Source organism: Myotis brandtii, unplaced genomic scaffold (genome assembly GCF_000412655.1).
Source record: "Myotis brandtii unplaced genomic scaffold, ASM41265v1 scaffold486, whole genome shotgun sequence".
Classification (NCBI taxonomy): Eukaryota; Metazoa; Chordata; class Mammalia; order Chiroptera; family Vespertilionidae; genus Myotis; species Myotis brandtii.
Genome location: NW_005368569.1, coordinates 311318 through 329667, shown reverse-complemented (window position 1 = coordinate 329667; position 18350 = coordinate 311318). Strand labels below are relative to the sequence as shown.

Here is an 18350-nt window from a genome sequence, read left to right as displayed (position 1 = left end):
GAAGGGCGAGGGCAGAGAGGGCTGTAAGGGCCTCCAGGTTGTGCCCCAGCCCCTCAGGCCCGTGTCCGCACCCCGTAAGTGGCAGGGTGGTGATGTGGTTTTGTTGCCCTGGACTTGGTGGGGAGGTTCAGTGTGTAGCTGAGTCCCACTGAGACCTGTCCCACCAACCAGGGGACAGGCTGCCCTCGGAGGGGGTGGGGGTAGACAGCTGACCTGCCATGGTCAGGCTGTTTCTCGAGACAGAATCACAGTTTGGCACCGCCTGCCAGGTGAGGGCAGGGGCAAACAGGCCCGGGAGAGGCGAGAGCAAGCCTTAGTCCCCTCTGCACCTCTCTGCCCAGTGCTGTCTCTAAGTCATCACCGGCAGGCTGGGGAGGGACGGGAGGTAGGGAGAGCTTCCTTTTGAATGCAACCTTCACAGATGAGTTTGCATGGTGCGTGTGAGGGGGGCGTCTGTGTATGTGTCTTCACACGTGTGGGGCATGTTTGGATGTGTATGTACACATGGGCATGTCACTGTGTATATGTCTGTGTGTGTAAGTTGTATTATATGTGTGCATGTAGGAGTGCTGGGTGTGCGCAAGAGTTTGTGTTGTGTGCATGTGTGTGTGTGCATGAGTTTGTGTGCATATGTGTCTGTGTGCATTAGTTTGCATGTGTGTGAATGTGTCTGTGTGTGTGCATGAGTTTGTGTCTGCGTGTGTGTATATGTGTGCGTGCACGCGCTCCCTGTATTCCCGAAAGGTCTTTCTCAGCCCCTAGGGACTGGCAGGACGTGGCCTGCTGGCATTCACACAATCATCTCTGGGCTGGAAGCCAGGCTTCCTTTTGGGCTCGGTGGGCCCTGGAGGCTGCTTGGCTCTGGTTCTGAGGCTGGCAGTGGCAGCAGGCTCGGTGGAGGGCAAGGCCCACACACAGCCTCGTAAGGGGGCAGGGCATCCATGGAGATGGTGAAGAGGTCACTGTGCGCCTGCTGGTGTCCGCCGGAGCTGTGGCCGCTGTCGGTGTCTATCAGCGAGTAGGGAGGTGGTGCCTCCGTGGGGGGGTACAGCTGAGTGGCCCCTGGCCCCATGCACTCTTCGTAGCTACAAGAGAAGGGACTCCCTCAGGGCCTGTGGGGCCTGGCCTTCGGGCGGGTGTGGGTCTTTCCCCAAGAGCTGAGAGCCTGTGCTCAGGGACAAGCTGCCTGGCATGGACCAGCCAGGCCTTTGTCATGGCGGCTCCAGTGAAACCTCTCTGTCCCACAGAACCGTGAGACCTAGATTCTGGTCCTGACCCAGCCACGTGTTCTGTGTGAACTCAGCGAGCAGGTCTCTGAGCGCCGGGCCACAGGTGGCTCAGAGCAGCAGGATGCTGTGGACCAAACGTCGCCCAGGCTGGCCCCCGAGTGTGGGCAGAGCTGCCGGGAGCAGCTGCAGGCACCCTTGATCTGAAGTCACTCCAAAGTGGCCCTTCCAGCCCTGGGGCCCCTGAGCCAGAGGTGCAGGGCTGAAAAGTGTCCTCCGGCCCGGGAGAGGGCAAGTGCACTGCCCTCCCTGCACCCCAGAGCAGAGGGAGAAGGGAAGAGGGAGAGCCGAGGGTCCCCTGGTAGGAAAGTGATGGAAGCCCCAGACCTCTTCTCTTTGCAAGTACTAGCTGGGGGTGACCTGCCTGAGGGTGGACCTGAAGGCCCAGAGGAGAACTTGCCAAGGGGACAGGGCCGCCTGAGGGCCGAGTGCAGTTTGGATGCACTGACCCCATCCCAGTGGGTGTGAGTTGGGCTTTGGGGGCGCAAACGAAGGAGCTGGGGCCCGGCCTGAAGGGGCTGCGCTTTCTCCTCCTTCTCGAGAGTCTCCTGGTGGCAGCTCTGAGTCAGACCCTGCCCCCCTGGGACCTGCTTGGTCAGAGGGTGAGAGATGGTCACATCCTCTGAGCAGATGTTTTCTGCGTTTATACCCCTTGGGGAGGTGTTGCTGTTTCCCATGAGGGGGCATTGTGCCCAGAGCCCCACCCTCTCACACCCTCTCCCCAGGAGGCCTCCTACCTTGGTGGAGCATCCATGTGCAGCCGGTGCAGAGAGCTGAACCGGTCTCCCCTGAGGCTGCAGGAGCAGCGTATCCCACGGCGGCAGAAGGAGTGCTCCTGGTAGTCTGCAGGGAACAGACATTCGGCCTGGGCCTCAGGCTGGCGCCAGGGAGAGTCCCCCCAGTGGCACCCCAGAATGTGACAGCCCTGTACTGAGCAGTGTGTGATGAGCTTTGGCAGACATAGTACTGAGGCTGTGGGAACAGAGCAGGCCGGACCCAGCCTGGGGTCAGGGAGGGCTTCCTGGCGGAGGGGCTCCCAGAGCTGAGTCTTGTCTAGGATTTAGCCAGGGGAAGTGGGGCAGGCTGGGCAGAGGGAACAGAACAGCTTGAGCCAAGGAGGGAAAGAAAAAGAAGAGTTTGGTGTGAGCAGGAAGCTTTGAGCTGTGGAGAAGGTCTGGGGCATGAAAGGGGGCAAGAGGCTGTCAGGGAACGAGGGCTACAGAGGGCTCTGGGGCAGGCCTCCCTACTCCCTGCCCCCAACCACACACTATTCCCTTAAGATATCCCAGGGAGAAAAGGGTCTTCTGTGATGAATTCTAGTGACTCAGTATACCGCATTCTCTTCTGGGTATTTGTTTATGTATTATTATCCACACTAATAAAAGACATACATGCTAATTGACCGTACCTTCGCTACGCCCATCAGCCAATCAGAAGAGTATGCAAATTAACCCAACAAAGATGGCTGTTAAATTCGCATACTGCAGGCAGGGCGGGACAGCGCGATCCGCCGCCCGCCCTGCCGCCATCCGGGCCTGCCATCTGCGACCCCGGGGAGCGGGCCTAAGCCAGCAGGTGGTTATCTCCCGAGGGGTCCCAGACTGTGAGAGGGCACAGGTTGGGCTGAGGGACACCATCCCCCGCCAGTGCACAAATTTTTGTGCACTGGGCCTCTAGTTTTTTAAATAATTCTTTATTGTTGACAGTATTTCTTCAGGGGTTTTGACCACATATTAGCACATCAAAGGCTCCGAAAAGTCCTGCAGCTGAGGAACACATTCAATTGTGCTTCTCCAGCATTGGACCACAGGATCTTATTTTCTTCTATCTAATAACACTGCATGGGAAATGCTGATGGAGCACAGCCTTCACATTCTACAGCTGAGGCTCAGAGAGGCCCAGGGACTTGCCCGAGGCCACACAGCAAGTTACTGATAGGGCCAGGCCAGCGCTCCACCTCCCCGTTTCTGACAAGACTCAAGGTGGCTAGGGGCAAGTGGGAGCTGCAAAAACGGCTGAGACTTGAGGTCTCCCCAACACCAATGGCCTCCCAGGTGGCTCCTCCCCTCAGAGGGCAGGGCTCAGCATCAGGGTGGGGCTTGTCTGGGGTTGGGCTTATGACCTTTCTCTGAGTCAGTAGCACCCTGACCTCACTCTATAGACCAGTGGTTCTCAACCTTGGCTGCACATTAGAATCACCTAAAAATCTTTTTAAAATCCTGATTTCTGGGCCTCATCCTCGAGGATGAGGATGATTCTAATGTGCAGCCAAGGTTGCCTCATCCTCGGGGATGAGGTGATTCTAATGTGCAGCCAAGGTTGAGAACCACTGCAGTCTAAAGGCTGCCCTTTCCACTCCCCTAAGCTCTTTCCCCCACTCGAGGTACAATGGTGAGTGGGAAAATCTGGGTACAGCACTCTCTCTGCATTTCTACCACGTGGGGAGGTGTAAACTCAGGGCAGCGAGAAGGCTCCCCTGGGATCCTCGGGGATGAGGTGATTCTAATGTGCAGCCAAGGTTGAGAACCACTGCAGTCTAAAGGCTGCCCTTTCCACTCCCCTAAGCTCTTTCCCCCACTCGAGGTACAATGGTGAGTGGGAAAATCTGGGTACAGCACTCTCTCTGCATTTCTACCACGTGGGGAGGTGTAAACTCAGGGCAGCGAGAAGGCTCCCGGAAGGAAATGTTCCACAGGCGTCAACAGTGGCTCTGTCTGGATGACAGGACCACGACCCTTATTTTCTGCTTCAGACTTCCTGTGTTTTAAAGGTTTTCTACCATGAACACATGTTACTTTTATACTAGGATCAAGGAGCCCAATGTCACGCTGTGGAAGGGAGCGGAGATGAGATCTGTTTCTCTCCAGGGCTTCCGCTGGAGAATGGGTTTTTGGAAGAACTTGGGGAAGGAGCTCAGGAAAGAGATAAGCAGGAAACAACAGGGTGATGGCAACCAGGGCCGCTGGGCTCTGGCGCAGGGCCCCGTCCCTGCCAGCGTCATCAGGGAAGGATCCCACCTGCTGTCCTGACCTCGGGAAAGCTAAGGCTGTTCCGCGGGCCTGAGTGGGGGGCCCTGGTGGGCAGGACCGCCCACACGGCTGTCCACCTCTCTCCTTGAACTGCTTTTCTTGGGTCTCCCAGGGAAACTGAGGCTGCTCTGTGGTGCTCCCTTGGCTCTGTCACTTAGTCACAGTTCAGTCATGTTGGATGCCTGTGGAGAATGCCTCGGAGCTGCCAGGCTGGCGGCTGGCAGGTGGGGGCGCCAACCTACGTGGCCTGGGAGCAGGTGTTCTAGGGGAAAGATAATGAAAACAGTTAACGCTTACTGAGCACTTACTCACTAGCCAGGTGCTGTCTAGTTTAGTCCTTGCAATAACTTTTGGGGGTAGGTCCTGTGTACCCATTTCACAGATGACTCACGTAGGTACACAGAGGTCAAGCAACTCCCCTGAGGTTGTACAGAAAGAACGGAGGATGAGGGCCATTTTGGGCTCCCTGGGTGTGGGGCCCCAGGGGAAGATGTCTTGGGGATGCCTGGGTGCACGGTCTGGAGTGAGGATGGTGGGTGGTCCTGAGGCTGCCGTGGGTATAGAGAGAGGACCCAGGGCCCTGGCTCTGGCTCTGAGGACCTTGATGCTTTCCTCCTCAGGCAATAGGAACCCACCCAAAAGCCTGGGAGTGGAAGGAGAGAGACGGGAGTCTGTCCCTGGGGCCAGGGAAGGGGTGTTTGAGGACAGAAGGATCCCCAGTGCCAATAGGTCAAAGCTTGGTGCTCTGCCCACAGCTGCGCCCAGTGTGTTTTTCCTCTCTTCCCTGGTGTCTTTCTAAGGCTCCTAGCAGTGCCATCCCCATCCCCATGCACCCCCAGAAAGCTGGAGGAAGGTGTGGGGGGCCTCAGGGAGGTGCCAAAGCCACAGCTGAGACCAGAAATGGCTAGGGAGGTGGGAGCCCCACAGAGGGTTCCCACAGCAACAAGGCTGCAGGGTGCTGACAGTCGGCGTGGGGTGGCGAAGGTCGGGCTGTGGCCTCCTGCCACTCTCCCTGCTCTGGAGGTCAGGGCTAGGTGTCACTCATGTGGCAATGGCTCTGGGGCCCCAATCAAGAGTAGGAGGGTCTGGTCTGCCCCCCCACCTCCCCCCGGTCCATCTCTCCTCAAGGCCATGGTTGACCTCTCAGACTTTAGCTTGGGAACTACTGTGGACCCTTCGCCCATGTTCTGAGTACCAGGCTCAGGCTTGGGGACCTCTAGGCCATTCAACAAGTTGCTCCAGTTTTCCGGCCTTTAAACGGGCGGACACAGTTTTGCTGCGCGGATGAAACCAGGTGGTTCCTTTCCTTGCCCACAGAGCACTTTTTCTGGGCCAGGTCCTGTGCTGGGCTGTGGGCCCACGTGGAGGAGAGCTTTGTGCAGGCCCTGCTGTCCCTGGTGCCACACAGCCATCCTGTGGCAGGGCCACTGGTGGAGGAGGAGGGACAGTGCCAAGATAGTACAGGGAGGAGGGTCCAACTCAATCTGGGAGGGATGAGGAGGGGCCAGAGAATCTCCCCAAAGGAGAGAGCATTTGAGCCAGGTCTGGAAGGACAAGTAAGCTTTTGTTGGTTGGGGAAGTATGGGAAATGGCATCCTGGACATAGGGAAGGGCATTTGCAAAGGTGCAGAGGTGGCAGGAGCACGAAGGCGGTACTTTTTCTGTCCTGTTGGAGGAAAGAGCCTCTGGCCCTGCCTGGCTCTGGAGCCTCCAAGCACTTAATCTGCTGTGTGCATGGTGCCCCTGGGGTCCGACCACTCCACAGGCCTGCTTTTTTTCCCGGTCTCAGGAGAAGCCCTGCAGGCCACAGGGCAGGCTTTTTCCTGCCCTTGAAGGTCGCCTGAGAATTAAATACCGTGGGGTTCCTTCCTCTGCTTTTAAATCCCTGGCCCCTTCCGAGAGAGCGCGCACTAGGCAGGTGGGCACTTCGGGACTGGGCAGCCCAAAAATTCACCACCAGCTCTGTTGTGAGGGTGACCCTGTGACGGGGAGGGTCTCAAGTCAGTTCTGCTTGCACTTTGCAGGCTTGTCATTCATTCACTCGTCATTCAGCCCATGCATTTATCCATCCACTTACTCATTGACCCACTCATCCCATCCGATACCGCGCCTACCCATCCCCCTAACCTCCATCTTTCCATCCATCCATCCACCCACCCACCCACCTACCCATCCACTCACACATCCCACCCAACCCACACATCTACCCTCCACCCAGCTATCCATCTACCTCTCCATTCATCCATTCTTCCATCCTCCCATTTGGCTATCCATCCCTCATCCCAGCCCTCATCCCTTTCTCCAACAATCCGTTGATCCACCCACTCACTCACCCCACACCTCCTCGCACCTATTCACCTCTTCATCCCCCTACCAGATTACCCTCCCACCCCACTCACCTATGCCTTTCTCCATCCGACCCGGCATCCCGGCACCATCTGGACCAGCTGTCAGTACAGCTGGACCAACAGTGGGCAGGGCTGGGGAATAACAAGCTGTCTTCCCTCTGACCGGCAGCCCCACCTGGGTAGACAACCAGGCTCCCCACGCCATTGAGTACATCATGGTGAGCATCTGTGAGCTCTTCCCGATCCCCAAGACCTCAGGATGCCTTCCCTGCCCCCTGCCCCCTCACGACAGAGCAGCTGCCTCTTTGATGTGTCCTGGGTTGCAGTCGCAATTGGATGGGAGGGCCAGGCCCTGGGAAGGGCAGCAGCTCACCTTGGTCAGCCTCGGCGTCTCCACGGTAGTAGTAGCGGCGGCGGCAGGGAGGACGGCGGGGCTGGAGCCGCCAGGCCTTCTTGGCCAGGATGATGGTGACGCAGGAGATGGTGAGGACCAGGCCTAAGACTACACATACCAATATTACAGAAGACGAATACACATTTCCCTTCCCGAAGTTCTCTAGTTCAGCGTAGAAATGGTGGGTATGGTTGCCGTGCCAGCCTATTGGGAGCAAAGAGAGAGGATGCTGAGCTGGGGCACAGACCTGGCCACACGCCTTCCTCCTCCAGCCCGGCTGCCCTGGGAGTTATGCGTCCCTGGCTCAGTGGAGGAGACTCAGGTCAGGACCAGAGACTCTCTCCTGGCTGCTCCTTCCAGGGAGGAGGGGAGCAGAGTCCTGAAGGAGCCTTTGGTAGCAGGATCTGACCTCCCCTCTGCTCCTCTGAAGTCTCTGGCCTCAGAGCTCAACTAACTCATGGATAGGAAAAGGGAAGCTCAGAGAGGGCAATGGCCTTGCCCAGGGTCACACAGTGAATAAGTGATCCCAAGACTCAGTGCTAGACAAGGACTCTCTTCCCCCGAGACACAAGGTTAAAGGGTCAGCAGGTCTTTACCAAGGTCGTGGGAAGGGCTGGGGGATGCACAGGACGATGGAGAATGAGGACTAACTTTGCTGGCCTCCAGCCATGGCCTTCTGCCTCAGGGGCGAAACCTACCCAGGGGACTCCGGGGCAGTCAGACAGGACTTGGCTGTGGGCATCAACTGACCCAGACATGCGGTGCTGGGGGTTGGGTTGGATCAGGGAAGGCTTCTCGGAGGAGGTGAAGCCAGGAAGCATTCTGGGCAGGGGAAGATTGGGACAAAGGCCCAGAGGTGGGGAGGGACTCCTGGGAAGGGGTGTGGAGTGGTGGGAGCATGGAACAGTTTCTCAGCATGTAATTCATGGACTGTGGATTCCTAAAAACATTACGGGGTATTTGGGGACGAGCCCTTTATCTCCTCAACATCCAAGATTACTTAGAAGCCCTGAGTTGTCTTGGGACCCAAACCAGCCTCAGTCCCAGGTCTTTTATTCGCCGACATCAGTCTCCTGAGAGGGTGAATGGCCCTCGGGTCCTCTGGGGAGAAGGGCCCCTCCTTGGCCACCTTCCTTGGGGGAAATCCCAGAGCTCCCCCATCAGCGCTGACCTGCACCTTAGGCTCTGTCGAAGAAAGACACAGATGGTCCTGGGTTCAAACCCTAGCCCTCCCTCCAGCAGGTGGTGCCCTCTGAGTAATTCACATTTCGGAACCTCTATCGCTTCATCTCTAAAATGGGAGCAGTGATCTCTGCTGTGAGTGAATGAAAGCACACTGGCTAGCAGGATGTCTATACACAGTAGGTGCTCAATACATAACGGTCAAACCTGAAAATTATAAAAACAGACTTCAATGCGAAAGGCAGAAGAGTAAAGCTTTAAGAGGAAAACACTGGAGAACATCTTCATGACCTCGGATACAAAGGTACTAACTGTGAACAATGGAAGGTTTTGAAAGAAGACTTTCTAGATATATTCACCAGCTACCACCTGCCCCAGATCACTGGAGGATGCTTACCAGGGAGGTATCTGTTTGCACAGGCGTCTGGAACTGGTTAATGGATCCCAAGACGCAAAAGGGTCCTTCTGCACTTCTCTACGCAATCATCCATTTTTCTCCATTAGCCGTTTCACGCTAATAGGTTTGCTCTTCGGAGAATACCCCAGAGAGCAGTTGCACCATCCATTACAGCCGTTCAATGTCACACAGTATTAACAGAGTATCATGTGCCTTGGGATGATACAGGAAATGAATTTTGAAACCTAGCCCTCATGTTCAATGAGGGGGCCTAGAACAGCCTTTCTTCAAATAAGTGATAAGGAGAATGCTCTGCAGGATTCCTTTTCAGTTTGAAAAAAAAACATCAAGTCTTACCAGCAGCTGACAGGAAATGTGCGGTATTTACCCAGGCTGTCTTCTCACGATGACTCACATTCCCCGCGCCCTGGTACCTCTGATTACCTGTCTTTCAGTGTGAGTGTTGCTTTAGTACTTTCCATCCTGCAAAGACTTTTGCCGTATAGCTTGGCTACTGAATTAAACTTAGAAACAGACCCTCATTCAGTTTCTTGTTTTATTTTTTAAATCAGGTTTTTGCATTCTACTCTAAATCAAAGCCAATGTTAGACAAAGGGAAAATAATTGCGCATACCTTTCTCTTCCGGCATATTTCACCAGCTTGCCATCCCCAGCGCTCTTGTGACAAGGCAGGGGCAGAGAGCTGGGCCTTTCATTCATGCACACTTAAAAATATCCTACTGCAAGAGAATGTGCTGAGATTGAGCAGAAACTGATATAGTTAAGTCAGCTACTGAAGTTCAGCCACTATTGTGGTTATAGAACTTAGTGCAGTGTTTTTATTTAATGCTCAATGTAATTTATAATTTAAAAGAATTCCAAGAACATGCCGCAGGTTTCTGAATCTACAAATTCTGTTCTACATTGCACATTGTCTGGGAATGTGATAGTTGTGCTGTTTTAAATAACTGGGGTTTACACTTGGTATGAATGCCAGTGTGCTGGTATCAAGCAGGTGTAACTGATCATTCTACTCCTGCATAAGGATAAGAAGGGAGCAATGTCACAGAGCTGCTATTTTCATTGTTTAGAGAGGGTTGGTGACATACTGTGCGCATACAGTCACATGTACTATGAGAGTCCTTAAACTACTGATGTCATTGTTGATATTTTAAAGCATTGGAGGTACCTTTCTAACTTGAAAAAAACATGAGATTTTGGAAAATGTTTACTTTATGAGCAATCCTTTAAATTTCATTCAACCTAAAGCCTGAAATTTCAATAATAGACAAAAACTCTTTAACAAGGCTGCCATTCCACTGGAAAGGTGCCCACCTTGGCTTTCATGGTTATAAAATTTTAATCTTGGAGGTGAAGTAGTAAAGCCCTCCTTCTTAGGAACTCCAAGGGAGTGTTCCATAATCTTATCTTCTGTATTATTGCCTGTAAAGTTTAAGGTTAAACATGAATAAAGTAAATAATTATACATAACATTTAATAAATGTTATATCTAAAAAGTTAAGGACATCTGTTAACCCAAAGATACCATTATGAGAGTGAAAAGGCAATCCAAAAAGAGGGAGAAAATTTCCACAGAAATGTATCCAACAGAGGACTTGCATTCAGAATATAGAAAGAATTACTATAAATCAGTAATAATAAGATCTAATAGAAAAATGGGCAAAAGAGCCCTGACTGGTTTGGCTCAGTGGATAGAGCGTCGGCCTGCGGACTGAAGGGTCCCGGGTTCGATTCCGGTCAAGGGCATGTGCCTTGGTTGCGGGCACATCCCCAGTGGGGAGTGTGCAGGAGGCAGCTGTTCAATGATTCTCTCTCATCGATGTCTCTAACTCTCTATCCCTTTCCCTTACTCTCTGTAAAAAATCAATAAAATATATTTAAAAAAGAAAAATGGGCAAAAGAGTCAAACAATCGCTTCACAAAAGAGGATATCCAAGGTGCTAAACTATATTTAATCACCAGGGGAATTCAAAGGAAAGCCACAAAGTGATATCTCTACTCCCCACCAGAATGGCTAAAATGGAAAAATCCAGACAATACCAAGTGTTGGCAGATTGTAGAGCAACTAGAGCTCTCAGACATGGCTGGTGGGGATATGAATTGGTACAGTTACTCTGGAAAACTGTTTAGCTATTAAAGCTATATATATATATCTTCTAACCCAGAAATTATGAATTGGTACAGTTACTCTGGAAAACTGTTTAGCTCTAGCTATTAAAGCTATATATATCTCTAACTCAGAAATTGTACTCGATGGAATGCATTCTCCAACAGAAATGCACCCATATATTCATCAAAAGCCGTGTCCTAAAACTGTGCAGTTCAGTATGGTGGCCACTAGCCACATGTAGCTAGTAACATTAATTAAAATAAAATTTAAAATTCAGTTGCACTAGCCACATATCAAGTGCGCAGTAGCTACACATGCTGGCTGGGGGCTATCATATTGGACAGTGAAGACGTAGAACATTTTCATCATCCTAGAAAGTTCTATTGGACAGCACTGTACTAGAACATTTACAGCAGCACTACCCATTCACAGCCCCAAACCGAAGACTATTCAAATGCCCATTAAAGTAGAATGGATACGTGATTTGTGGTATACTCACACAATGGAATACTATATGGCGATGAGAATAAATGGTCCACAGTTATGCTCAGTGGTATGGGTGAATCTCATAATGTGATGTTGAGCAAGGAAGCTGTGAGTTTAGTTTGTTCAGTACACCGATGACTTGTGCACCTTTCAGAAAAGAAGGAAGAGAAATCCCTGATTTGTAGTGTTTGTCAATACCCATGGTGTAAATACTCCCGTCATGGTGGATTTCATGCTACCAATGGTTTAACAGCAGCTCAGGAAACTCCTGAATATTTAACTATTGACTCTTGTGAGCTGGTATTTCTACTAAACAAACAAACAAACAAACAAAACAACTCTAGAGAATCCCCAGAAAAGGAACTCAGTTCTCACTGCAGATGTTCAGAGTCTCCTGGTGTCTTGGGACCTGGCGGGGGTAAGAGTGTAGCAGGCAGGAGGGGAAAGGTTTGCCGGTCTGACTGTCCACTGCCTCCAAGGGAGGCTGAGGGGGGCTGGTTATGACAACCTTTCTTCTAGGGTTAACAGTTTTCGTTTCAAAAGAGGGCTGCTCCTTCTCTGCATCTTCCCCGAGAACTGTGGGCTCCGTGTGGAAAGAGCACTTTATGTGGCATCAGGCTGGGCGCTTCAGAGCGTTGGCCACAACGTGTTGTGTGACCTGGTCAGTCCCATTCTGCATCTGAGTTTCTGCATCTGTGATGCTGGGGTAGAGTCCCAGGGCAAATCCCAGAGGGCCAGCAGGTGACCTCTTATATCTAATCTACAAGGCAGGGAGAACCTGTTTTATGAAGACATCCCATCCTGTGCCCGTGGTGAGGTCTGACAGAAGGCTGGCACTGCTGAGAACCTGTCAAATGCTGCCTCGCAGTGCCTGGCAGCAAGCTCCAGTCTCTGTGGTAGGTCAAACCTTGGCATCAAACGAAAAGGCTGGCATGACTGTTTCCACTGCACAGATGAGCACATTGAGGTTTCTGGATGTTAGGTAGCTTGCTTCAGATTACACAGCCGGTGTCAGTGCCAGGTTGTACTTGAACCCAAGCACTGTCTCTCTCATCACATGGACTCTGAGGGAGACCCAAGCCCACCCACACGCTCTGCCAGGCTGCGATTGCTGCCAGCCTGTGGGCAGCCCGGGAGCTTCCCCTCTCTTACCCCCGACTTCCTGAGCTCTGACCCCAATCTTTGGTGCTTGTTTTTCCTTCTAGGGACTTTTCCTTTTGCCTCTCCCAATGGGCAGGGGGTAGGGCTGTGGACACTCGAAGAGCCCTACCCTAAGTCTTCCAGGTTTAAATGGGAAATCTTGGTATCTTGACGTGTACCGAGCAAGATCATTTGTGAGCTAAGAAAGTTAAAGCAATTCCCCGTTCGGTGTCTAAATTCCCAGAGCAGGTCTAGGTCTGGGAGGGAGGCGTTAAAGAGCCCGCATCAGCCAGGATGCTCTGCATCCATTCCAGAAATGTGCGAGGGCGTCGGCTGCATCTTGATTCATTCACTTGTTGGTTGTTCAATAAGCACTTATTGAAGCAGTGATTTCCAAGTTGGGTCTGAAGAGAGGGCCCGGATTGGGGCGAAGTCAGAAATGCCAACCTGTAGACCCAATTCAGAAACCCCAGGATTTCCTTGGGCAGTTGGCAGAGCTGGGTGTGTTGGGGGAGAATTGAGGGTCACCCCCAGATTTCTGGCCCGAGAGACTGAAATGTCTGGTGTCCTAAACCAGGACAGCAAAATCAAGCAACAGTGGCTTGGAGGGGAAGACAAAGACTTCCGTTTGGGGCAGGCTGAACTTGAGGTGTGGGGGTGGGGGCTTCCCAGGGGAGACAGGCCAAGGAAGGAAGCAGAAGCTCAGGCAGAAGCTGGGGTGGGAGAGGGCGGTGGAAGCTGCTGCTTACAGTAGTGAGGATGAGGTCTGGAGTGAGTGAGAAGGCTAGGGGCCAGGTTGGAGCCCATTTGGCTATCCATCCCTCATCCCAGCCCTCATCCCTTTCTCCAACAATCCATTGATCCACCCACCCACTCACTTGGGTACCCCTGGTGGCCAGCAGCCAGACTGGGCACCCGTACCTCCCCAAGCACCACTCTTTGCAGGGACCCCACTGCCACCTTATCCCCCTGGGGCATGCCTGGTGATCCCACCCAGACAGGCTATGCCAGCTTCCCCTGCCCCCTACTGCTACAGCCCCTTGATGTTCAAAGATTTAATAATTAGGGTTTCAACCATTTGGAAGAAAGACCGCAACCCCAAGAAGCGTGACATGTAACGAATGGTAGAAATTTGAACAGACAGTGGTGAGTGGGGATGAACCTGGGAGAGGAACAATGACAAGTAGATAAATGGGGCTAAGGTAGGGTCCCTGATTCCACACAGACTCCCAGTCCCAACTCATCCAGGAGAAGGGACGGGAGGGCGTGCTTCATTAGATGAAATGAATTAGGAGATGAGGCCTCCCAGTGGGGATGCACCAGGGAGGGTTTCCTTAGGACAGTGAATGCCAAGGAGTGTGTTCTGTGCAGCCCCAGTCCTGTAAGATGTTCCTTGTGGTCAATTAAATTTGGGAAGACCACTGGGCTTTCTCATTCCTATGGAAGCCTTACAACACACATCACCACTTAAAGCAGTGGTTCTCAACCCTCTGGCCCTTTAAATACAGTTCCTCATGTTGTGACCCAACCATAAAATTATTTTCGTTGCTACTTCATAACTGTAATGTTGCTACTGTTATGAATCGTCATGTAAATATCTGATCTGCAGGATGGTCTTAGGCGACCCCTGTGAAAGGGTCGTTCGACCGCCAAAGGGGTCGCGACCCACAGGTTGAGAACCGCTGACTTAAAGGCTCTGAAAAGTCCTACAATAGCAAAACCTTCTTGTGCCACCCAGCATTTCCCATTCTCACTTGGTTAAGGAAATTTTTATATATATTTACTAGGGGCCCGATGCATGGATTCGTGCACCGGTGGGGTCCCTTGACCTGGCCTGCACCCTCTCGCAATCCAGGACCCCTCAGGGGGTGTCAGACTGCTGGTTTCGGCCCGATCCTCGCACGAATCAGTGCACCGAGCCTCTAGTATGCATATAAGATCTTTTGTTAATCTCTTCTTGCCTTCCCTCCTTCCTCCTTCCCTCTGAGATTCATCAGTCTGTTCCATGTTTTCATGCCTGTGAATTGAGCATCTGCCTCCTGGTGGTCAGTGCACGTCATAGCTATTGGTTGAACTGTTGAATAGTTAGCCTGTCGCTTAAGCTTTTATCTATATATAGATTTTTATTGATTTTGGAGAAGGGAGAGGGAGGGAGAGATAGAAACATCAATGATGAGAGAGAACCACTGATCGGCGGCCTCCTGCACGCCCTACACTGGCGATTGAGCATATAACCTGGGCATGTGCCCCAACTGGGAATCAAACTGTGACCTTCTGGTTCATAGGTTGATGCTCAACCACTGAGCAACATCGGCCAGACGGCCATGGAAAATTTTTTAAAGTAACCTCATTAATATTTCTCAGAAGAGCCCCGATCCACACTTTGGGAAGTAATGATACAGACAAATTGACAAAAATGAGATGTCTCTTGCAGACATCAGGGGTCTTATGTGTTGCCCTCCCTGCACCCATCATACCACATCCACCCCTGGAGCTCTCTGGCCAAACATTCTAGCGCTGTTCTCTGTAACCCTGACTCCGAGGTCTGCCCTCGCCTGCCCATGAGCCACAGAAGGATGCAGAAGGAAACTTACTGGGGCAGAATTCTCTGAAAGCCATCTTGGAGCAGAAGGGTGAAAGAATCCGCCCACACAGCTCTGACTCTTCACCTGCAGAGACAGAAACAGACAGATGACGGGGTGCCCGCCCAGCACCCACCGACCTTACAGGCTGTGTGCTCATGTTCCCTGGGCTGTCAGCCTCAGGGGAGAGGATGGTGACTTTGAGAGCAAGTGCCCATTCTGCCTGGGGGATGGCGGAGCTCTGGGCTGCAGAGTATGGGGTGCTAGAGCAGGGATAGGGCAAATTTGTGCTGGGGTCTCCACGGTGGGTGGATCTCTCTCCTGGGTGGATCCTTGATTGGGAATAGATGTCATGGAGTTCTCCTGACTCATGAACCTGCGAGATCCCACGGCCTCAGTCAGCTGCAACAGGCCATGGCGTCCTGGGCATCTTATAGCTGTTGGGACTAGCAGGACCCTTAAAGACCGGCCCAATGTCCTTGTTTTTAAAAATTTAATTTAAAACATTTTTAAATATTATTTTTTAATAATTCTTTATTGTTGAAAGTATTACATATGTCCCCTTTACCTCCCCATTGACTCCCACCAGCCAGACCCAATCCACGCCCCCTGCCCCAGGCATTCAGCAGCCTGTTGTCTGTGTCCATGGGTTATGCATTCAAGGTCATTGGTTGATTACCTCCCACCCACCCTCCCCCTTAACTGCTGTATAGTATTCCATGGTATAAATGTACCACAGCTTTTTAAAAATATATATATTTTATTGATTTTTTACAGAGAGGAAGGGAGAGGGATAGAGAGTTAGAAACATCGATGAGAGAGAAACATCAATCAGCTGCCTCCTGCACAGCCCCCACTGGGGATGTGCCTGCAACCAAGGTACATGCCCTTGACTGAAATCGAACCTGGGACCTTTCAGTCCGCAGGCCGACGCTTTATCCACTGAGCCAAACCAGTTAGGGCTATCACAGCTTTTTTTATTCACTCCTCTGCTGATGGGCACCTGGGCTGTTTCCAGATCTTAGCTATTGTAAATTGTGCTGCTATGAACATAGGGGTGCATACATTCTTTCTTATAGGTGCTTCGGGTTTCTTAGGATATATTCCTAGAAGTGGGGTCAGTGGGTCAAATGGCAGATCCATATTTAATTTTTTGAGGAAACTCCATACTGTTTTCCATAATGGTTGCACCAGTCTGCATTCCCACCAGCAGTGTACTAGGGTTCCCTTTTCTCTACATCCTCGCCAGCACTTGTCATTTGTTGATTTGTTGATGGTAGCCATTCTGACAGGTGTGAGATAGTACCTCACTGTAATTTTGATTTTCATCTCTCAGATGATTCATGACTTTGAGCATTTTTTCATATGTCTCTTGGCCATCTGTATGTTCTCTTTGGAGAAGTGTCTGTTTAGGTCCTTTGCCCATTTTTATATTGGATTCTCTGTCTTCCTTTTGTTAAGTTGTATGAGTTCCTTGTATATTTTGGATATTTATCCTTTATCAGATGTATCATTGCCAAATACGTTCTCTGATACAGTGGGCTCTCTTTTTCTTTTGTTGATGGTTTCTTTTGCTGTGCAGAAGCCTTTTATTTTGATGTAGTGCCATTTGTTTATTTTCTCCTTAGTTTCCTTTGCCTTAGGAGATGTATCTGTAAACATATTGCTACTAGAGATGTCTGAGATTTTGCTGCCTATGGTTTCTTCTAGGATTTTTATGGTTTCATGACTTACATTTAAGTCTTTTATTCATTTTGATTTTATTCTTGTATGTGGTATAAGTTGGTGGCCTAGTTTCATTTTCTTTTGTATGTATCTGTCCAATTTTCCCAACACCATTTATTAAAGAGACTCTCTTGACTCCATTGTATGCTCTTGCCTCCTTTGTCAAATATTAATTGAGCATAATGGCTTGGGTTGATTTCTGGGGTCTCTGTTCTGTTCCATTGATCTATATGCCTATTCTTGTGCCAGTACCAGGCTGTTTTGATTATGGTGGCTTTCTAATATAACTTGAAATTTGGTATTATAATTCCTCCAACTTTGTTTTTCTTTCTCAAAATTGTTGCAGCTATTCAGGGTCTTTTTTGGAGTATTTGTTCTAGATCTGTGAAATATGCCATTGGTATTTTAATAGGGATTGTATTGAATCTATAGATTGCCTTGAGTAGTATGGACATTTTAATGATGTTGGCTTCTACCAATGCATGAACACGGTATATTCTTCCACTTGTTTATATCTTCTTCTATCTCTTTTTTTAATGTCCTGTAGTTTTCTAAGTACAGGTCTTTTGTCTCCTTGGTTAAGTTTATTTGCCGGGAGCCGGTCCATCCTTGCTGCTTGACACAGTCGCTGCAGAGAAGAAACATCTGCACAGCATATGTTTCAAGGGACCTGGCGTATGGCATACTGTTCTTAATATGTTTGCTCCCCTTAGCGCTATGTGCTTTAACCAAGGTCACCTCTCCGAGAAAGGTTGTTTTCCCAGGTAGGGATTTTTCCCTGAAGTTAGGGAGGGGATAAAACCTCTTAACTAAGTGCCAGGCGGGTAGTTAATCACTTTAACTACAAACAATCACACTTAAGCTACATAATCTTTACTCCCTGGAATGGAGATAAGAAACGCCCTAACCTTTGGAATAGAGATTGATAGGATTGGAATCAACTGGTATAAATACAGATGTAACAAGACAACAGGACACAGAACCTAGAAACAGAACCTAGCGAGAGACCCTGGCTACAGAATCTGGCGGGAGAACCTTGTTATGCTGATCAACTGAACGCAGCCTCCATGTCCTTCCTCCTTCGCCAACTCCGTCCACACCTTTGGGGACCCCTGGACCTGCTGGGGCTGGACCCCAACGGTTTATTCCTAGGTATCTTAATTTTTTTTTTCTCATTTGAGAAAGTCTATTGTTACATTTTACTAGATGAGATACCACTATCTACTGCTCCTCCAACATCTCAATACAGAAGACAATAATCCAGGGTGACAGTGACATTAAGACAAAAAATTACAAAAGCCGAGGCTTTAGAGACAAGGACTAGTCTATGTGTAGAAAGTTGTAAATGGTTTAGTTCAGCCTCACAAATAGTAACTTCTCCGGTTAGGGCTACTCCCAGGACGTAGAGCAGCGCCTTGGACGCCCTCCTCCACCGGCCACTGACGTGGGGCTCAGCGAGAAGCCCACAGGGGTGAGGCCCCCCCCACCAGCTGGTCGAGGTCCTGGCCTCCAGCCATCCACGCTCAGGGCCCCCGGGGGGCCTGTCGGGACCCAGCTGCCTCTCCCGAGCCCCGTTTCCCCGTTGGGGTGGACCAGCCTGCTCCTCACACCCCTGAGCCCCAGCGCCCCGCCCCCCCCACCCCCCAAAGG

General features: G+C 50.9%; 1 protein-coding gene across 4 annotated transcripts in view; it reads right to left on the bottom strand.

The window, feature by feature from the left end:
* Positions 1–654: 654 nt before the first annotated feature.
* BEAN1 (brain expressed, associated with NEDD4, 1) overlaps positions 655–18350 on the bottom strand; it is a 30244-nt gene continuing 12548 nt past the window's right edge. Inside the window, exons 1-6 of one of the 4 annotated variants that reach the window (XM_014547848.1) lie at positions 14988–15061; positions 11267–11400; positions 9972–10079; positions 7037–7261; positions 2024–2129; positions 655–1085 (exon numbers count right to left, since the gene is read on the bottom strand). In XM_014547848.1, coding sequence (XP_014403334.1) covers positions 791–1085; positions 2024–2129; positions 7037–7261; positions 9972–10056 — 711 coding nt within the window. In that variant the 5' untranslated portion in view covers positions 10057–10079; positions 11267–11400; positions 14988–15061 and the 3' untranslated portion in view covers positions 655–790. Of the gene's footprint in view, positions 1086–2023; positions 2130–7036; positions 7262–9971; positions 10274–11266; positions 11401–14987; positions 15063–18350 lie in introns of those variants that run through there. The other 3 variants (XM_014547847.1, XM_014547849.1, XM_014547846.1) reach the window with 3 other exon arrangements.